Genomic DNA, 22,642 nt, shown 5'->3' on the forward strand with positions numbered 1-22,642 from the left:
AATTGGAAATTTCTAATAAATTTCATTCTGATTTTGTTTTGAGAAGATCCACTGAACTTCAGTTTGATTTAATCTTTTCCATATATGAGATTGATATGCAGCATGATTTAGAGGCATCAAAATAATGATGCAAGGTTGATTTCTACACTTAGAATTCTCAAAGAATTTTATGGGTTAAAGGGATAGTACAGTATTGGTGGAGATGAGAATTGGGCTTTTAACTTTTTGCAAGATACCAAGAAAACACTTATGATATAGTACAGAGCATACCATTTTAAGAGGAATTCAAAGCTTATTTGATGAAAATCGGGTTTGGAAGGAATGAAACATCCAAAAACAAAGTAAAACAAAGCGATCGTAATAAAGTGTGGGTCCCACACTTTATTAGAATCGCTCTTTTTTGGATATCTCAGCCATTTCAAAACCAATTTTCATCAAACAAACGTTGAATTCCTCATAGAATTACATGCTCTTTCATATTTCACAAGAGGTTTCTCATTATCTCACCAAAAAATGTTACAAACCTGAAATTAGGTCTCAACCAAAACTGTACGATCCCTTTAAATTGGAAAAAGAAAAAACAGTGATGCAAAGAGAAGCTCACCTTGACTGCAGTCCACTCCTATGAATCCGATGGGGCACTGGCACTCGCCCCTCACACACCGACCTCCATTCTGACACGGCTGGGGGCAAGGGATGTCTGCATGGGACAGGGAGGCATAGTGGTTGTCAGTCAGGCCACAGAGGGTTGAACAAGGAAAGTTTTATTTCTGTTCTCTATCTACACAGGCTCGTAACTAGGATTTGTTTTTTTTTTTTTTTTTGGGGGGGGGGGGCCAGAATCAGAAAAAAATTGGACAACTTTCGTGTTTAATCAGCTGACAAGCAAAAAAAAACTAGATATATCGCTACGGCGACTGATATGCCTCCGCCATAATGCATGGTTCTCCTAATAGGTCTATAGTACAATGTCTTGACAATGTGTGATGACAGTTTCACACAATTGGCAGAATATTAAAATGACAGGTTTGACACAAATGTGCTGAATGTTCACTTTCCTAGAACTAGGTTCAATTGGATGAATGATTAAAATGTCAGAGTGCAGGTATTTGGGGAACTGATGATTTTTACTTGACTTTTGACCCTTTTATAAGTTTATGCATTGAGTAATTTTCAAGGTATTGAGAAAAAGTATAATTTCAGTATCAAATGGGAAAATAGCATTACCTAAACCTGACCTTTTACCTTTGACCTCACAGTTCCAAAGAAAATCACTGTTAGGTTGAACATGCATAAATATGTAAGTTTCATGATGATATCTTGAGTTACTTTTGAGATATGGAGGAAAAAGTGCAATTCAGCACTTTCACTTGACCTTTGACCTTTTAACCTTTGGCCTTTTGGCAAGGAACTTCCCACAGAATATATATTGGGTAATACATGTATATATCAAGTTTTTAAAAAAAAAACCTTCAGGCATTGCATAAATATAAGGAAAGTACTGATATTTTGAGGAGTTGACCTTGACCTTTGACCCCTGACCTTTGAACCATGACCCCCAAATTCCCTAGATAATCACTGCCCATTGGAACAAGCATATATACTAAGTTCCATGAAAACACCTTGAACCATTTGCGAGATATGGAGAAAAACATGAATTTTCAACCTTTTTTTTTCACAAAATAATCTGTGACCTTTGACCTTTGACCCTGTGACCATAATATCCAAACAAAGTATTATCCCCCCAGGATATACCCTCATACCAAGTTTGATGTAAAACCACCACACGGTTCTTGAGATATCGACAAAAACAAAACAGGATGGACGTACGTACGGACGGACGGACGGACGACCTGAAAACATAATGCCTCCGGCCACTTCGTTGGCGGAGGCATAAAAAAGGGCTTCAGCACAATTTTCTAACCATGCCTATACAAGCCCCTTTTCATTTGTTTAATTGGGGGGGGGGGGGGTTCTTTCTTTTATTTCTTTTATTTTTTAGGCTGCTGGAAACCAGGGGAGTTCTGCGGAACCCCCTGAATCCCTCCAGTTACGGGCATGCTACATCATGTACACCTGTATACAGCTTAAACACACTTTATTTAATAACAAGGGTGGCAGCGTTTGAGGAAAAATATGTACAAAATGGAAACACTCTTCACAAATTAAAGAAAAAAATTCAATTGCCTTTTCTCATACTTTCTTAACTTCTCCTCATTGTATTCTTCTCCATGTAATTCTACACTCTGGATACTTTTTCTAGCTACATCAAAGGTGACAGAAATGTTTTCAGTCTTGATAAAGTTCCAACAAATGATACTGCATGTGATAGGTTTTGAGGGGAGCGGAACTCAGTCTTACCGATGCAGGAAAACTTGTCTGGTCCGACCTGTTGGCCCTGGGGGCAGGTGCAGGTGTAGCTACCAAAGAGGTTGGTGCACCCAAAGGAGCATGTCTGACCTATAGTCTCACATTCATTCTCATCTGGGAATTGAGGCAAAAAAACATGTTTTTACCATTTCTTCAACAAAATGTCTCATGGAACATGCAGCAATTCGAGTGGATGTACCTGTCTGTGCCTGCATTTATTGTTACCATTTGAATTTCATTTCTGTAATGTATGAGTGTAATGGTGAATTACATATTGTAATTTGCATTGGTCCTAACAATTTGATAACTAATCATTCATCAAAATAACTATTACAGGTATCATGAACCCAAAAATGAGTTTTCAGGTTTTGCAGATTTACTTGTCTTGATCAATTTGATTTTGAGAGTGATCAGTTCCTGATTGGAGTGATATGAACTGAACACTATGTTGCATACAGTCTGAGTCTTTTCGCATGATACAGTATGTGACCCTGCACCTCAAAACAAACAAAAAGTCGCCAGACATGAATTTTTAGTTAAGACCATATTCTGAAAGAGCAGACTTTAAGCTTTAAAATGATGTATAACTCAAATCAAATGGACTCTCCTAACCTATCTAAATATTGGAAAGAAAGCACAAACTCAGGAAAAGTGTGAACTGAGAAAAGAGGCTCTGAAGTACGGTGTCTATTCAAGCGCTTAATCTTTACCAAACCGTGCTGGCTGTGCGATGAATGGGACAAAAAACAGGAAGTAAACCACCAGAGTAATAACAATGAAGGGATTATCAAATTAAACTGAAATTAGGCATGCATCATTAACACATTCTGTCCATAATTAATGCCAACTTTCAAAGCAGTAGCCCTATCTTTACAAAAGTTATCAGAGTTCAAAGTGAAGAGTGTGGACAAGGTGTTTCAGAAATGAACTAGATATATCGCTACGGCTACTGATATGCCTCTGCCATAATGCATGGTTCTGGCCTATAGTACAATGTCTTGACAATGTGTGATGACAGTTTCACACAATTGGCAAAATATTAAAATGACAGGTTTGACACAAATGTGCTGAATGTTCACTTTCCTAGAACTAGGTTCAATTGGATGAATGATTAAAATGTCAGAGTGCAGGTATTTGGGTAACTGATGATTTTTACTTGACTTTTGACCCTTTTATAAGTTTATGCATTGAGTAATTTTCAAGGTATTGAGAAAAAGTATAATTTCAGTATCAAATGGGAAAATAGCATTATCTAAACCTGGCCTTTCACCTTTGACCTCACAGTTCCAAAGAGAATCACTGTTAGGTTGAACATGCATGAATATGTAAGTTTCATGATGATACCTCGAGTTACTTTCGAGATATGGAGGAAAAAGTGCAATTTAGCACTTTCACTTGACCTTTGACCTTTTGACCTTTGACCTTTTGGCAAGAAACTTCCCCAAAAATATACATTGGGTAATACATGCCATACATCAAGTTTAAAAAAAAAAAAACCTTCAGGCATATTGCATTTTAAGGAAAGTAGTGATATTTTGAGGAGTTGACCTTGACCTTTGACCCCATGACCTTTGACCCATGACCCCCAACTTCCCTAGATAATCACTGCCCATCGGTACAAGCATATATACTAAGTTCCATGAAGATACCTTGAACCATTTGCGAGATATGGAGAAAAACATGAAATTTCCATTTTTTTTCACAAAATAACCTGTGACCTTTGACCTTTGACCCTGTGACCCTAAAATCCACACAAAGTATTATCCCCCAAGGATATACCCTCATACCACGTTTGATGTAAAACCACCACACGGTTCTTGAGATATTGACAAAAACAAAACGGGACGGACGGACGGACGGACGGACGGACGGACGGACGACCCGAAAACATAATGCCTCCGGCCACTTCGTTGCGGAGGCATAAAAAGGGATTCTAAAGACACACCTAATCACACTATTCTACCAAAAATGTTCGAGAAAAAGTGCTAAAAAACACACTTTCCTGCCCGTTTTATGATACCAAATTTCAGCATAATGTAAAAGAAGGCCCGCTCTTTCAGAAAATATGAAAAAGTCAAGTTCGGCTAGGTTGACCCATTTCACTTATTTTCAGTCCTCACGCAAAATCAGTGTGTGCGACTTTATGTTCGTTTTGAGGTGCACGGTCACATATGTTTATTCTTTCAGAGTGCAGATTGGATTGTAAACATACTGAACAGGAGTATGATTTCTTTTCTCCTTCATCACACTGGTATCCTGTCTGAGTAGAGGCAAGATTCTATGAAGTGATTTGAATGACCACCCAACACTGTTTGCTCTTTCGATTACGTCCACAAGACTGCATTTCTCCATCTATAACTGGTCACATCTTTTAGCTGTCATTGTGAACATTTATAGCAGGCTGTTTCTGTTCTGAAATGACATTATCAAAGTTCTCACTTAACCCGTTGAGGACAAGTCCCGAGCATATTTGGGCAAGTGTCTATGAGAAATGCCTGTTGTAGCTAAGTCAGCCCATCCTCAACAGGTCAACATTAAATAATACTGAAGATATGTTTATAGCACATTGATATTATCTGACACACTTTTATACACATTGTGTTTGTAATATCTTCATGTGCATGTTCGTGTAAAGATGTTTGTATTTCATAACTCACTTCTTCTACCGCGCCTTGAGCATGTTAGTTATGTGGAATTGGCGTATCATAAGTACCCTGTATTATTATTATTATTATTATTATTATCATTATTATTATTATTATCATTATAATTGTTATCATCATTATTATTATTATTATTATTATTATTATTATTACTACTACTACTACTACTACTACTATCATTATCATTATTATTATTATAATTATTATCATCATCATCATTGTCATTATTACTATTATTATTATTATTATTATTATTATTATTATTATTATTATTATTATTATTATTATTATTATTATTATTATTATTATTATTATTATTAATATTATTATTATTATTATTATTATCATTATTACAAAACTAAACACACAAACAATCCAAAATATATAACTATACTTTGTATTCTGTTACATAGGGTCTATTACTGTCTGTGATTTAATTTGACCTATTGTATTTAAAAATCTTATCTCTTACATGCTAACTGCATTGTACTGCAAAGTCTATTTTCTGATAGAACTTCCACATTTTTTGGCCACCTTTCAAAGCACTTCTGTGCTACGCTTTTGAAAATCATGCAAAACTAATCACATACCATCAGAAACCTTTAAAACCCAGAAAATAAAAACAACAAAATACCGAAATCATAAATTCAAAGCCTGGTGACTTTTAAAGGCTTTCATGGTAATGGGTAGAATAAAATATTGGGCATCTGTCCTCAAGAGCCATACTCTGTTTGAAGAACTCACCGATGCATCCAGTTCCAGCCGGTGAGAGTTGGAAGCCTTCTGGACAGGAACACTGGTAGCTACCAAACGTGTTCTGACACTCTGATGGACATTTACTAATCCCAGTGACACACTCATCAATATCTGGTGGAAAAGGGAGGGGAAGACAGATAAAAAGGGAATAGTGGAAGAGGGGAATACACAACCATTGAGAGAGGCAATCATTACATCCTGTTTTTACTTTTCTTCCCAACTTCACACAATGCACACACATTGATAGCATCGGTATACATGGAAATATCTTCTAAACAACTTACAAGTTGGTAAATGGCGTTGATACAGGTGTAACAAAAACAAATATATATATATGTATATCAATCCTTTATACACAGACACATGAATGTAACAGCAGCTATCATAAAGAGATTCAATCTTTAAAACATTTGTGATAATAGCTAACTACTGGTCTAAGGTGTGAACCCTAAAATGAAAGGTTTTGTGAGCACGTCTTTGATTTATTACTGGTTTCAATATAACATATCCTTCCTGAGAGTTACTCAGACTATAATCAATATTCAGCTTCATAACTTCTTTTCAGACTTATTCTAATATCAATAATTACTTGGTATGATGGAAAAAAAGTCAAACTAGCAGTCAGAGAATATGGCTAATATCAAAGTGAGTAGCTGGGACTAGACAAATTTCTAGATTTTTTTTTTTTTAAATTCAAATCTTTCTATCTGGTTTTAAACTGTAGGACCAATCTGATCTTGACCTCCTAGATTTGTACTGACAAGAAAACAGAACAACACAAACAGGGAGTACCTAGACTGCAATCTCTGCCAGTGAATCCAGGGGCGCAGTCACACACCCCTCGGTTGCACACCCCTCCATTCAGGCAGTCAGTTTCACATGGTAGGGTACCTGAAAAGAGCAAATATCAAGCAAAGAAATCATTGACATTGATTACCAATGACTAAATAAGTTTCTTCTGTACTCTAAAGCTCTTAGGGAGTAATTGATTGTTCTCATTACTACAGGATCTATCAAGGAATTGCCTGACAAAGCAAAACAATTTCAGAAATGCCTACACTTGTCACTGTGGAATTAGCCAGTCTAAAACAGTGTACTAGGAACAAATTAACCTTAATGTGGTGTGTGCATATCATTGGTTCATGATGTAAAATGGATTTGAACAAATGTAACCCGCTACAACAAAAGGATCTGAAAGTCAGGGAGGACAATTTTCTGAAAATGGCATGACATTATTCTCTTACTCTTCTACTTTAATTTCATATATAGCACAACTCATAAAAGTACTCGCTTGCATAGATATCGAAGATTTTATTAGCACATGAAAAGTGGTTGAGGAAATCAGAGTTTCAAGAAAAACGGCTTCAAAGTTTTCCTTCCGACGCTATCATGATCATGGGGAGGCAAGATAGTTTTCACCGCTTGACAATAGAAGGTATGCTCCTAGCGACCTCCGTGATGTTCATTCAAGCTCAGTGCCAGCGGTCTACGCATGACCAATCAGTAATCAGGATGCCACACACTGACCAATAAGATCACTCCCTCGTTGCTAGGGGCGGAGTCTAGCTGCGACGCTAAATCCAAATCTTCGAACACGTTTCTGTTACGTTGAAAGTCGGAAAATCACAGCCAAGAAAAATGCTGATTTCTTGCTTTTCCTTTGATCATTTAGCTTCAAAATTTCAGCAGATGATAGGCAAAACATTAGACTACTAAATTTTGCCAAAATCAGTAAATTCAATTGTTTTTACCAATTTTGATGATGTGACTTCAAACTCGATTTTCTCAGCTCAGCCGTCAGCGACTTTAGGATCCTTTTGTTGTAGCGGGTCACAAATGCATAAAATCTCAGGGAGTATTTGCATATTTTTATTTTACCCGATAGCTCTTTCACAGTGTAGATGTAGACTAAATTCTTATTCTGTAGTTTTTCTTTCTAGTTGGCATATATGTGTGCAGACATACATGGGCAGGTAAATTTTCCCACTGATATGAAAAATTGGCTTTCAAAAAATCAAAATACCAAGTAAGCCAATATGGATAGCACGGGCAAACAATAAAGCAGTAAACTGTGATATAAATACTTCCAATTCTGAGACCACATAATGTACTTACATGACCTGCCATCAGCACCGAGTTGGTACCCAGCCGGACAGGTACAGCGGTAACTCCCGTAGGTGTTGACACAGCCAACGCTACAAGGACTCATGTCCGAGACTGTACATTCGTTGACATCTTATGAGAAATTGACAAAGATAAAACCATAAAAATTGTGAAGGGACATCAAAATATGATGTCACATATGTAACAATGGTATTAACTGTATCTTTTTTTTCTTGTAAAGAAAAACAAATATCCTGTACACCAGCTATCCATAGGTGATAGCTGCAACAGCTAAAACCTAACGTTTTACAAGAATCTAAAAGGAATACAAGAGGCTGAAAGCTTTACTCGCATTTATATGACACTGGGAAAAAAATATTACAATTCCAATGCATTCAATGTGCAAAATTTAGCTGTAGTGTACATGTAGGATTGCTAATATAGATTGTGATATTTAGGTGTGATCTAAAATATTGTAGGAATTATAAAACTCAGAGATTTGTACTTATTTGTACGTCTGAAAAAACAGCGAATCTGAATATATTTGGAACTTGTTCCAATTTCATCTTTGAATTTCCCCTCTAACTGCACATGGGGACAAAAGTGAAAGTGCATCAAGAAAGGGGGATGATGGGGGGAGGGGGGGGGGGGAAATGTGCTGGCCTAGTTCATACCTATCTGACATGTACTGCCTTGGAAACCAGCCGGACACTGGCAGCGTTGGTTGATACATGTCCCATTGTTCTGGCATGGTGGAATACACTGAATACCTGTTCAAACAAATGAACAAATAAACAAAATAGCAAACCAAAATTTCATACAAAATCAAAACAACATATAAAATCAAATAGGTGGAACATTTGTGAAAACCACATATAACTCCTATCAATGCACATGTAAAAGGCCTATTAATACCCATAGAAATCCACTCTTTCAAGTACAAATTTCTAATATCCAAATCCATATTTTTGAAAAGAGTTATTCAATGCAACGGATTATCATTTCTGACCTACCTTCCCAAGTTGCCATACATTTAAAAGATATTCTTTACAAGAAGTAACATGCACAGACTAAAAACATAAGATTATAAATTAAAAAAGAAGAGGGCGCCCCCTACCAGTGCATGTGAGTCCATCTGCGTTAAGTCTGGACCCTAGGGGGCAGAAACAGACGAAGCTTCCCAGTGTGTTCCGACACATGTGCTCACAGCCTCCGTTCTGATTCAGACACTCGTTGATATCTTTACAATGGAAGAGAAAAACACAATGAAGTATCATCATCATCATCATCATCATCATCATAAAAATAACAACAATAATAATAATAATAATAACAATAATGATAATAATAATAATAATAATAATAATAATAATAATAATGATAATAATAATGATAATAATAATAATAATAATAATAATAACAATAATAATAGTAATAATGATAATTTTTTTTGCAAACGCTCCAAAAAGCAGCATTGCTGGGGACGGCACGAATCCTGAGAAAAGTACTGGAAGTCTAAGGTTCCAGGATGGAACTTGACGTGATATTAATCTCCAAGAGATATCTTGTGAAGATAGAGATAACAGTAATAATGATAATGATAACAATAATAATAATGATTATAATAATAATAATAATAATGATAACAACAACAACAACAACAACAACAACAACAATACTACTACTACTACTAATAATAATAATAATATAATGAAGCACAATTCAACTCACGGATTGGTTCTCAAAGCACTTTACATACACAAATGTCCATACATAATGCCCACTCCATACGCTGCCTACCTAGAATTTATTCACTTTGACGATAAGGAAAGAAAGGAATTCTACCCAATCCTTTAAATAATATTCCTAACATTCCTTTGAATCATTTCTTAACTGCAATTTCCTGTTTACACTCACCTGCACACACGTTCATTAGAATACCCCTCTTTATTTCAACCCACTCATCTTGTCCTAAAATGATTTTTGGCGTACAGCCATGACTAATTGCAAGGAAGACTGTTGCTTCGAAAACAGGATAATGCTTAACATCTTGTGATATGTTCTGATTCATTTATGATGTATTAGTTTAACTTCTAGACTATAAAGACAGACAACTCTAATGGAATAAAGATTCTTACAAAATTAGACTTTCATCATATCATCAAGAAATCATTGACAACAGCAAGAAAATCTATAACATTTTCACAACTCTACAAAGCAGGATATTAATCTTACATAAATGAGGTTGGCCTTGGCACTCTACAGGCAAAAATGAGCTGTCATATTTTGGAAAAGAGAATCTTTGGCTAACAAAATGTCAATAAGAACATACCAATTGAATTAACTGGGCCATTTTTCATTTTATGAATCTGATCACAAAGAAACATTATAACCTCCATTGAATTTCAACAGCAACTCTGCTATAGGATTCTTTCAAAAAATGTTTTGAATTTAAAACGAGCAGCACTTTTCTTCCCAAATGTGGTAATTGCTTAGTACTCCCACTTAATTCAGGCCTACTAACTTCAGTGGCTAATGAAATACATTTGTAGACTTTGTCATGATGTCAGTGTAAATGAGCACAAGATTGAGTTTCCAAAACTTCATGTTTATCTTTGTTGAAGGAGTTTTTGCCTCCCTGCAAGGACAAAAGGTTTTTCTCATCCACATTTATCCCGGTGCATCAACACTGACCTTCTGAACATGTAGGTCCAAAATAACCTTTGGGGCAAATACATCTGCTGTTGTTACAGGTTCCCCCATTCATACAACCTGGGAAGCATGAATTATCTGCAAAGAGAGAGAGAGAAAAAGTGGATTATTGTTCAAGAAAGATATGATAAGACAACACAAGATAGGGTTTGAAGCACTGCTATAAACTATGCAGTGTATATCACAATGTAGAGTGATCAGGCAAATAAAAAGTGGAAACTTTCTCCAAACTGATTTTTCTATTAAACTGGGTTAATCTCATTTAACTCCACTTGTTCTTATTTGAAGATGAGAGTATCATGTTCTGTACATATACCAATATGTCAAGGAAAATATGTGTCTATATCAATACTATTGCACAAATTCAGGAGTGTGTAAAATGCATGAAAGTCCTAATATCTGTTCCAGTTTTCAAATCAGATGATGTTTGTTATCACTTTTGATAGTGCTATCAACATTTGTCTTACATCTTTATCATGACTCAACAAGAACTCGGATCCATTATTTTATTAGAAGAATCTAAAACTCCATTTTGCATCTTGACTTTAGAAAAAGAAGACCACTTTTCATGGAACTACTTTATCTAGAAGGGCAATGGCTAATCTGGATTCATTCTGCATGGCTCAAGCAAGCATTACACCAAGTTGCGGAGTCCACCAGTCTGAATAGGGTGTGACATGCCTTTTCCTCAGGGTATCATCCAAGCAACTTACTTCAGAAGACATGACCACCCAGCCAAATATGTCACACCCAAAGCTACAACAGACACATTCAAATTTGCAACTTTCCCAAGGTCAATTGACTATGGAGTAATTTACCAGGATCTGTGGTACTCACTCCAAACCTAGCCATATTCAGAGAGGTAGCACTGCCCTTCATCAACAAGATGCAACCTCCTGCTGGGTTCTACATGCTGGTAGAAAGGGACCAATGTTTTCACTTGCACAGACACTCTCGCTTTTATTGTACATAAGAGAGACATGCACAACCTTGTCACTTTGGCACCTCCATTGGCACACGACACAATTTGCATCCCGGTATAGCTTCCTTGGAGCTGTGAATGGAATTCCTGCAACAAGTAACAAGTGACTGTCCACTCACCATTGCAGGTGACCCCGTCCCTGTTGAGGGTGGAGCCAGGGGGGCAGATGCAGGTGTGGCTCCCAAAGGTATTCTGACACTGGTACTGGCACTGATCCGATACCAGGCACTCGTTGATGTCTGGAACAAACAACCACATAACAAAAATGAACTGATACGCGTATACCTCAATCATTTTTTAATAGCTTTCAATAGTCCTTCCCTTGAGAAATAAAAAAAAAATGCTTCCTACATCGTCAAACAATCATACTGCTGAAATAGAGATGATAGGATAGTTTGCATACTGCACTTGTTTTGCAAGATTGGATCCCATTCTAGAGAGATGCCGTTAAAATCCATTCTGTGCCAGGGACTTTGGATGCTGTGTAAAATGTTACGGGGTTTTCTGAGCTAATTGCCACTCAGAGAACACAAAGGGATACATTTTCCCAAATTTTGTTTTAATCACCTTTGCACCTAGAAGGTTATATGATAATCCAACTCATCATGTCCTAATTCTATTATTGTAGAATTATGTTGCAAATTCATAAACCAGATACATTTGTTTTAATTTCCTTTGCACCTAGAAGGTAATATGATATTCCAACTCTCATGTCCTAATTCTATTAATGTAGAATTATGCTGCAAATTCATAAATCAGATACATTACAAGTTTGCTTGGTTTAATATCTGCTACAACATCCATAAAAAGAATCAAACCAAACTATTGCCTTTAACATTTTAAAGCAGATTCCTGAGTTCTCAAAATGTACTGTATGACTTTGCACAAAAAGAGAGTAAGAAATGATTTCTTTGCTCTCCCATTTGATTTCCACAGTATACAGATACGTACCTTTTAACTTGTTTAATAGAGGGTAGAAATAAAGCATATGTCTGTGCTAAGGAATTCAGTTCTATGAGGTATACAGCCATGAAGATTTACCACCACTCACCTGTGGCACAGGTGCGCCCTGTTAGTCCAGAGGGGCACACACAGCGCCCCTCCACACAGGAGCCTCCATTAAGGCAGGGGGGCTGACAGTTTGACTGGCCTTCTCCTGGTGTATCAAAGACAGGCACACATAGGACAGATTACAAATGCAGTCTCTACAAATATGAATCATTTCTACACAGGAGTAATTTACCACGAAAGAAACACATTGTGTATGATTAATTTCTGTATCTTTTATTTTATCATTGTTGTAATTACAACGTAGGCTATGGGCTTTAATGCAGGGTATCGTGAGCAAATAGTAATAGCAGATGAATTACTCTACAAATACTGAAAATGAAAAAAGATGATACTACTTCTACCTCTAATTGCTATTATTATTATTATTATTATTATTATTATTATTATTGTTATTATTATTATTATTATTATTATTATTATTATTATTATTATTATTACTATTATCAACATTATTATCATCATTACTATTATTATTATCATTAAATTCATTTCATAATAATAACAACCATGCAAATCATCATTCATATAATCATGACTGTTGGTTTTGTAAGTTGTTTTGTAAGATTGTTTTCGTCATATATTTGCTTGTGTGTGGTTGTTTTTTTTTTGGTAATTGTCAATCCAGAAGCAAAGGAATGATGAAGATAAACAGAGAAATGAAATCATAACTACCCTAAAATCTCTAGATGCTTATTACAGTTTAAACTATCTCTCAATCATTCTAAATGCATATCTTTGGCATTCATATGGTCAATTAACTACCTGTTTGAAAAAAAACTTTGTGTATCATATACAAACTCTATTGGGAGGAATATGATATCCATAGGGCATGGTATCTGAAGATTTAAAAAGAGGCACAGCACTGCTCTTGAAATATGGCATTTCTACGTTTCAATGTACAGTCAACGTATCGTCCTGTGTCTGACTTTCGGAAGCACGCAGTCTCACATCTGTACCATCAAACATATCATCTCACTTGGTCTCCTACGGTGAAATCAATTTGGAGGTAATTTCTGTGGCCTCCGTTTGATATGCCAAACATGTGGGCTATATATCTTTTCCTCCGTGTGCTGCCGACTTGGAATTGATATAAATGCATCTCCCACACACTGTGAACAGTGAAACGGTAAACAGACCACATACTTTGGCATATTGTATATATGATCATATCTTTTTAGTATATGTCTGCACAGTTCAAAGCAAAGGAGAAGCCTTTTCATTTCATAACATTTTGTTGAAAGCATGATAGTAATCAACACTTTCATCGAGTTTTGAGCATAGGCCTAATCATAACACCTGGTTGTTTACTGATACATACGATCTATGTCATGTTCATCTTTAATTATGTGTAATTTAGTATTTTTAATATATTTCTTTGGTATCTCTCAGTTTTCCCCTATTATCCTTTCTTCTGTTCCCCTTGCACTTAGAAATATTGTATTATGTGCATTACAAATATGGTTTAATATCACTACTATTACGCCAACATAATGTAACAGATGCACTGATTTAGAATTCTATCAATTATGTTCAACAGTCGCTGTGAATGTGAATAGAAGATCTAAATAAGAGCAATATATTGAAATGAAATCAAATCTGATACACAGCCAGGTAGAGTGAAATGTGATTTGCATTTCTGTGGAGTGATTTGCTTGCACTTGTTCCCAATTTCCGATAAATTAGTCATGTCCATCCCGCATTGGGCACACTTGACTCTATCATCGTTTAGGGTAGAATGTATTCCCTTCTGAAATTTGTAATTTGGTACATGTAAATTCATCACTGACATATTGTTCACACACATCAAAGACCAGTTGCTTTCTATGTCACATGAACTTCTTTACGTTGCCCAGCACATAGAAATAACATGACGTGCCAAACCTCTGCATCAGTGTGCAGTAATCCATCAAACATGACCCAATTGTCGGTTTAGCAAGTCCTTTCAGGTGTACAAATTTGCCCATAAGTCTAACAGGAAGGCCATGATAACACAACATGAGCTTTAAATAGAGGGATTAGGTGCTCTGAGGGGCATTTCATTAAGAAACTTGTCGGATAAAATATCTGACTAGTCAATTATATCCGACAAGTTTTGAGAAATTCTTTAGTCTGATTGGCTGATTTCTCTGAATTTGTCTGATGTAATTGACTTGTCGGACATTTTATCCGGCAAGTTCCTTCATGAAATGCCCCCCTGTATTTATTATTTATTACTTATCACTTTTCAGATATCAAAGCCAATCCACTAAGGTAGCCCACTAAAGGGTGAATGACCCTCAGTAGTTAATAGTTAAATATTGAAACTTTGATTATGTGAGCTGTGATTCCTACCATGTCCACAGGGAGATTTTTGGTTTATACAGGCATGCACTGCCTACAGTACACTAGAATGTTGCTACCAAACCAGCAGTTTCAGAACTATGGTACTTAAAGGACAAGTTCATCTTCACATACATGTGGATTGAGTAATGCAGCAATATTAGTAGAAGACATCAGTGAAAGTTTGACGAAAATCAGATAATCCATTCAAAAGCTTTGAGTTTTTACAGTTTCTTCACAGTAACTGCTGGATGAGAAGACTACTACAGGTTATGATGTCACATGCGTAGAATGACATACAGGAAATATGAAAAGAAATCCACAAAATTTCATTTTTTTTTTAAATGGTACACATTCCCTCAACCTGTTACTGATGTATGTTAAGGAAATATCATTCCCCCCGCATTATGGAAGAGGCAAGCCAAGTGCTCTTTAAAAGTGCTAGAAAAGTGAAAATATGTGACCCGCTACAACAAAATGGTCCTAAAGTCGCGAACGGTCGAAGCCGTGAAAATAGAGTTTGAAGTCAGAGCATCAAAATTGGTCAAAACTTAAGATTTTCTGAATTTGACATATTATTAGAGTCTGACATGTCTTCTATCATCTGTCGAATTTTTGAAGGAAAATGATTAAAGGACAGACCCAAAAATAGCGTTTTTCTGGGCCATGTTTTTTTGGCGTTTCAACGAAGCAGAAACGGGTTCGAACATTTGGATTGAGCGCCACACGTAGGCTCCGCCCCTAACAACAACCAGAGTGATCTCATTGGTCAGTTTGCTGCTTGCTGCTAACCGAAGCGTGAAGCTCGCACACTGCCCAGTCGACTGGTGCATGCTAGCGGGGTGCGCTATGCATCCTGGTCACTGATTGGTCGGTGAGGAGACCGCCGACGCTGTGTTTGAATGAGCATTTCGGGGGTTGCTAGGGCTTACCTTCTATTGTCCAGAGGTGAATACTGACTTGCGTGTCCCTTGATCGTGATTGCTTCGCAAGGAGAACTTTTAGGGCGCTTTTCTCGAAACAGTGATTTCCCAGACGTCTCGACATGCTCTCTTTTAAACATTGATATCTCCGCAGCCAATTATTTTCATAAGATGTGTTATATATCAATTTAAAGCAGAAAGATTAGGGAATTGTGTCATGCAATTTTCAAATAATCCACCACGCCCGACTTTAGGATCATTTTGTTGTAGCGGGTCACATATGTTACATTTTCTTTATAAATTCTTTTATATTATTTTACGTATGTGACATCACAAACTGTAGTTAGTCTTCTCATCCAGTGATGGTGGCACTGAAACTTCAAAAATTCATAACTTATGAATGGATGGTTCAATTTTCCTAAAACTTTCACTGATGTGTTCTAATAATATTGATGCATTCTCTCAGTCAACATAAGGTGAACATGTCCTTTAATGGCTCAGAAGGCATTCTTGAATCTCAAGAGTGACAAATTCCTTATCCCTCCTCACTATCCATCAATTTAAATGTGTTTTTCTTCTGTCTGGATATCTCCCTATTTTCCCATCTTCTCTCATTCTCCCCCGGCTTCCTCCGCAGTCAATTCCCGTCTCTCCCAAACGTTTAAGTTTGATGTGGTCGCCATGGCAACCTGGGATGGCATCGGCCCTGATCAGACAAGGGCAGAAATGCCTCCAACTCAAGCCACACTTCCTGTAGTGTCATTCTCTAATTGAGGAAGGAATGTATCCCCCTGGGAGCAGCAAACTCTCACTTTTTCTTATTTTTTTTCTCCCGATTTCTTTTTGGGGCCAGCTCTCACATGCCTGTCCTCCTTTTCTTGAACATTCGGCATGGAAACAAACTTCCTCCGTTGATTCATGCAGTCTCGCAGAACGAGTAGACTGTGCGGGTTGTGGGAGGGGCTTGGCTGGCTATCAAACCCATTCAGACTCAGTCCTAAGTATATCTTGGCTGATGCGAGTCTATGACAGGGCTATTCATAATGTTTATCATGATTTAACTGCCTGGGAGATACCGTGTCATGAATTACAAAAAGCAGTCATCAATATATACGATCAAAAAAAACTCATCAGTCCTTTTGGCTCTGATGGAGAAATGATGTTGCAAAAAGACTTGCTTGATGAGCTCACTAGTTGATATTTGTTACATTCATTTCATTGATTACTCTGCACTTAATCCGATGCAATCCTTATATCTGGCAGACAAGAAAGCAGGTGAAAATGAAGGTCTTTGAGGTGATAAATTGGTGGACATTTTTTTTTTTTTTTAGATATGGCAGATGTCATTACGAATGTGCAAAAGTTTTTGTTGAATGTGATATCATGTAATTGGTGGAATTTGTTTAAATTCATCATCAGTTACTCTTATCTCTCTCCTCTCCTATTCACAATGCTCTCCAATGACGATTTCTATACTCATTAATGCGCTACACTTTCTGATTATTTAGGAAATACTTGTCAGTTCTATAGAATAAAAAAACTGCAAATCATGCAATTACAAATCTCATATGCACAAAATTGGGCATATACTTACCAAACTGTAAAGAAACAAAAATGGTGGGGTTCCTGTGTTCATTTTCTACATGACAAAACATACATTATTGCACTCTATACATGAATACATTGAACATGTGCACGGAAGCCTTCATTTGTACAGGAAATGACTATAGAGATCACAGAGGAGAATGGATACCACATGATGCACTGTCATACACTCACAATGAGACTGTGTACAATTCACGGGGGTGCTCACCATATTCACAAACCGGGCCAAAGAAGCCCCATAGGCAGGCGCATGCTGTGGGGCAAGATGGCTTGTCGGAGCAGTGTGGGGCATAGCGACAGGTACCCCCGTTCATACAGGCTGGGCTACACATCGGGTTTCTGGGTACTGCGTGTGTGTAGTGTGTTCAAACAAGCATCGACGGTAAGACATGCAGCATGCTCAAAGCAGCAGAGACGATTGTGCACATGATGGATGATGTGACATGTATGAACACAGCATGATGATTTGAAACAGACACTGCATGATCTTATGAGGGGAATGTGAACAGGGCATGATATAACATTGGGCTGAAGATGTGGAAAGTGAGAGGCAAATCACACTCTTTGGATAAACCATGATATGATGAAACATTTCAATGAATGCCTGCAAGGAGTATGAACACACCATGAAATGAGAGTGGATTCAAAGATTCTATTCATATGTGACCCTGCATCACAAAACCATCAAAAAGTCACCAGACATGGAGTTTCAGTTAAAAACATATTCTGAAAGAGCTGAATTTAAGCTACAAAATGATTTATTTAACTCACATCAAATGGACTCTCCTAACCTATCTACATACTGGAATGAAAGCACAAACTCAGAAAAGTAAGAACTGAGAAAAGAGGCTCTGAAGCACAGGGTCTATTGAAGTGCTTAATCTTTACCAAGCCGTGCCAGCTGTGTGATGAATGGGAAAAAAAAAGGATGTAAACCACTGGAGTAACAACAATGAAGGAATTATCAGATTAAGATGAAATTGAAGATGTTTTATCAACACATTCTGTCCATGATTAGTGCCAACTTTCAAAGCAGTAGCATCATCCTTTCTAAAGTTATTAGAGTTGAAAGTGAAGAGTGTGTACAGGGTTTTTAAGAAATGAATAAAGGACTGTAAAGACACACCTAATCACACTATCTTTTTAAACAAAAAGTGTTAGAGATAAAACTGCTAAAAAACACACACCTTCCTGTTTGTTTCATTATCCCAAATTTTAGCAAAATATAGAGGAAGACTTGCTCTTTCAGAAAATACAGAAAAGTCAAGATTGGCTAGGTTGACCCATTTCACCTATTTTCAGTCCTCACACAAAATCAGTGTGTGCAACTTTTTGTTCGTTTTGTGATGCACAGTCACATACGACACTCATCAAGACCAGACATGACATTAATAGCAGCTTTTCTACACAGACAGACAATGACAACAATGTCTGAGGACTGAAAATGTAGAACAATGGATCTAACGACTAAAAGCATGAGATATTAAATATAATGAATTCAGGATAGGGACATCTGAGTATATAATCTATTTTTACCTCAAAGGAAAGGGGGTATGAGAAATAGAAAACTCCTACAATGGGAGAACATGCAAGTGCATGATAGAGGAGATGACAAAATTTGGAAGTCTACCATTATATTTGTGACCTTAAGATGTACACTCAATTAATTCAGATAAGTTTTCTGTCTGGAATCTGACATTTGTATTGCATTATTGTGATGTCGCAAATAATTTGCTTTCCCCACACCCTCACCCCATCTACTGCCTACACAAGTAAAGTTGTGAATTTAACACATTACATGTATGGTGGGCTAGAACCTACTTAGTGCCTGAAACTACAAATAAAGTAATAATTGCATAATAACCTTATACCAAGTACCAACCAAAAAATGACTTTTTTTCAACATTTAGTACATACTTGGGACATGTTTTTTAACAGGTAAAACATGAGAGCTTGTTACAAAGTAATAATTACATGCTGAATAGCATATTATTTTTTGTTTGTTTGTGTTTGTTTGTTTGTTTGTTTGTTTGTTTTTAACACCTTTTGCCGATTTTCTTTACCCTTTATTCTGTATCCTGTTGGTAGAGGTGTGAACTGTGGAAGTCATGTACAATGTAGGTAACTAACTGTTCTTACACCTTTCATATATTATTCTAAATTCTGATGTGGGATATACGTACACTGTATCTATAAAGTATAGGTTTTTTTTTTCATTAACAAATTAACAGTAATACAATGATAATCGATGCATGAACTCAAGGACTTGTTGACATTGACTACAATAACATAACTTAAATAACATATGGTGAAAGTGTCATAAGTATTTAAATAAACAAATATATAGACACACTTTGTGATTCTATTTGTACAGGCAAACAGAAGTGTGAAAATGGACACTACATGTATCGATGTATGTCTCAGAATTTGTGACTTCTTAAAGAAATGCCTATGAAGGGCCTATGAAGTGGCCTATGAAATGCATTCTCATAAATATTATATATGTGTGTAGTAATGAACAATAGAGAAGGAAATTTGTTAGGTACAGTACATGTACACATAATTACATAATTGCACAAACCTTTCCTCTGCACTGTGGAATACACACAGACTTTCAAATGTATGACTCGCAAAGACCAGTAATGGAATTCACAAAACTTTTATCAAAGTATTTGAATACAGGGTTATGCAAATACCCTTGCTATTACCTCTGCCTTTGCTCACAATCTTTTGAATGAGAGGGAACAAGAGCCAACACAATGGAATTTGTAGATCATGAAAGTGTTTAAGGCAATGAGCGCAATCACATGTTATGTGGGTTACGTTAAATGAAGAAACAGACAAGGTTTGTACACATCACTTAAATGCTGTGGTCTAAGCTATTAATGATGATAAAGCAAACTTTTTTACCCTTCTCCAGCAGGAATGGTATAAAGATAGCTTACACAGGTAGTAACACTGCAAATTTCTATCATCTATACGAGAAATATTCAGAGGCGGATCTAAAGGGGGGCGCACAGGGTGTACGCCCCCTCTTTATTTTTTGCTTACACAAAGGAAATATAAAGAAGAAATGGGGGGGGGGGGGATGGCACCTCCCCTTTAATCATGTAAAGGCACCTCACCTTTACGGAATTCTTGGACCCGCCCCTGGAATATTTATCTTTTACGATGGGGTCAATCTCTGAATAATTCCATGAAGGTGGTATTTCATCAACTTCATCAAAACATAACGGGGACAGGAGTTAAAGCAATGACTGTTAATAAGCATGCCCAAGAAGGCAAAAAAAAGAGGGCCAAAAAATGGGACAAAAGGCCAAAACACATCAGTCCCGCAAACCATGCAAGCATGATGGGTTTTGAACCACCAACCTTCGAAACAGGTGTGGCCATCCGGCATGAGGGTCTGCCCTCGGGGACAGGTGCAATAGTAGCCTCCCTGGGTGTTGATGCAGATGTGGCTGCACTTGGGCTCAGGTCCGTTGGGACAGCGGGGGTCCCGGCAGGGGAGGGTGGTACCGGCATTGGCAAGGTCACATTCATTTAGATCTGGAAGGACAAATGATATAGTTTGATATCTAATTCTTCTTAAAACAGGTGTATAGGTTATTGCGCATTTCATTTTATCATGGGAAAAAGTTTGAAATTTGTTTCATTCCATGTCTTCTTATGATGACAAGGGTAAAAAACGCTTGTACATATTGGCGGCTGAGAACCAGAAGGGCTTTATCACAATTTTGTGGGGTATTGAGTTATTGGTATGATGGTGAAAATTTTGAATTAACTTTAATTTCTATAAAATATCCGAAATTAAAACCACAATGGTTCTATTCTGCCCTTTATTCGGAAAAATGCTTATAAATCTACCCACTTTTGATTAAATAAACTTTTTATTTCATGAAAATTGATTGTATTGTTTTTATTTATGCTCAAATCTTAGAACGCAATAGTGCCCTTCTGGCACTCTCATGTTCTTACCTTCGCAGACTCCACTCTCATGGTTCAGCCTCTCACCCCGGGGACAGTTGTCACAGGTGGTACAGTCTGGGCCAGGATCGCATCTCCTCTGGTCCACGTTGAGGATGTAGCCCTCCTGGCAGGAGCAGACAAAGCTACCAAGGGTGTTACGGCACTCGTGTTGGCATCCCCCTTGAGTGGGCGTGGCACATTCATCAACATCTGGTGGTAGGAAGAACATACACACATAAGCTTCTATATTGTTTATTTCAATAGGAGTGTGAAGGCATCATCATCATCATTACCATCATCATCATCATCATCATCATCACCACTACCATCAAAACCATTATCAACATAATCATCATCATGGTCATCATCATCACTGTCCTCATTGTCATTGTCATTGTCATCATCATCATCATCACCATCATTCTCATCAACAACATCGTCATCATCATCATAACATGCACACAAATACTGCCTAGGGCAACAAGTCTACTGACTCAGAAAATCACTGTCCACTATCATTTTCGTAAGCAAGAATACAAAACCAAGCAAGACAAAATATTTTGGAATGTCATACCTTCGCAGTGCCGTCCGTTGTCATGGAGACGGTAACCCTGGGGACACATGCAGCGGAAACCATCCGGTGTGTTGATGCACCTGTGTGAGCAGAGCCCTGCAGCACACTCACTAGGAGCTGGAGTGAGAGAGGAAATATGATGTTGGGCTAGAAAGTTACAGACATTTGGTTATCAATTGTGTTGTAATTCATGACAATACAAAGAGGGTATCACAAACTTTCATCACCCATCTTCAGGAAGCTGCAATATGCTTGCCACAAAATAAGAATTGAGTAGGTCTTTTATAGAACCACACTCACATCAAAGAAAGAATAAAAGACAGTGTTTGGTAGAAAATGACAAATTCAAGCATTGTCAAGTTTTTTTTTTTTTAATTCCCGTTCATAACACAAGTTCTCCACATATTTACAGGTTAGTCCACGAGATAAAAAAGTGCTGAAATTACGGCAAAATAAGACAATCCCTTTGCTTTTCAACAAATCTCAATACCCCACTTACATCAATAGATTTGCTGTAATTTCAGTGAAATCACAAAAATGAAAGTCCCAGGACCAACTTGCTCATTTCCATTCTCCCTATTCACATTTTTGCTGT

General features: G+C 37.1%; 1 protein-coding gene across 1 annotated transcript in view; it reads right to left on the reverse strand.

Moving 5' to 3' along the window:
• Nucleotides 1-4,613: 4,613 nt before the first annotated feature.
• Nucleotides 4,614-22,642, reverse strand: part of LOC139722349 (uncharacterized) — a 104,387-nt gene continuing 86,358 nt past the window's right edge. The window contains exons 14-25 of the mRNA XM_071633687.1: nucleotides 22,048-22,164; nucleotides 21,483-21,683; nucleotides 20,877-21,053; nucleotides 12,638-12,742; nucleotides 11,706-11,825; nucleotides 10,587-10,682; nucleotides 9,010-9,132; nucleotides 8,567-8,662; nucleotides 7,905-8,024; nucleotides 6,582-6,680; nucleotides 5,778-5,900; nucleotides 4,614-4,648 (exon numbers count right to left, since the gene is read on the reverse strand). Coding sequence (XP_071489788.1) covers nucleotides 4,614-4,648; nucleotides 5,778-5,900; nucleotides 6,582-6,680; nucleotides 7,905-8,024; nucleotides 8,567-8,662; nucleotides 9,010-9,132; nucleotides 10,587-10,682; nucleotides 11,706-11,825; nucleotides 12,638-12,742; nucleotides 20,877-21,053; nucleotides 21,483-21,683; nucleotides 22,048-22,164 — 1,412 coding nt within the window. The remainder of the gene's footprint in view (nucleotides 4,649-5,777; nucleotides 5,901-6,581; nucleotides 6,681-7,904; nucleotides 8,025-8,566; nucleotides 8,663-9,009; nucleotides 9,133-10,586; nucleotides 10,683-11,705; nucleotides 11,826-12,637; nucleotides 12,743-20,876; nucleotides 21,054-21,482; nucleotides 21,684-22,047; nucleotides 22,165-22,642) is intronic.

The sequence above is a fragment of the Diadema antillarum genome, unplaced genomic scaffold (genome assembly GCF_040938485.1).
Source record: "Diadema antillarum isolate AM-2024a unplaced genomic scaffold, OU_Dant_1.0 scf00000001, whole genome shotgun sequence".
NCBI classification, from domain to species: Eukaryota; Metazoa; Echinodermata; class Echinoidea; order Diadematoida; family Diadematidae; genus Diadema; species Diadema antillarum.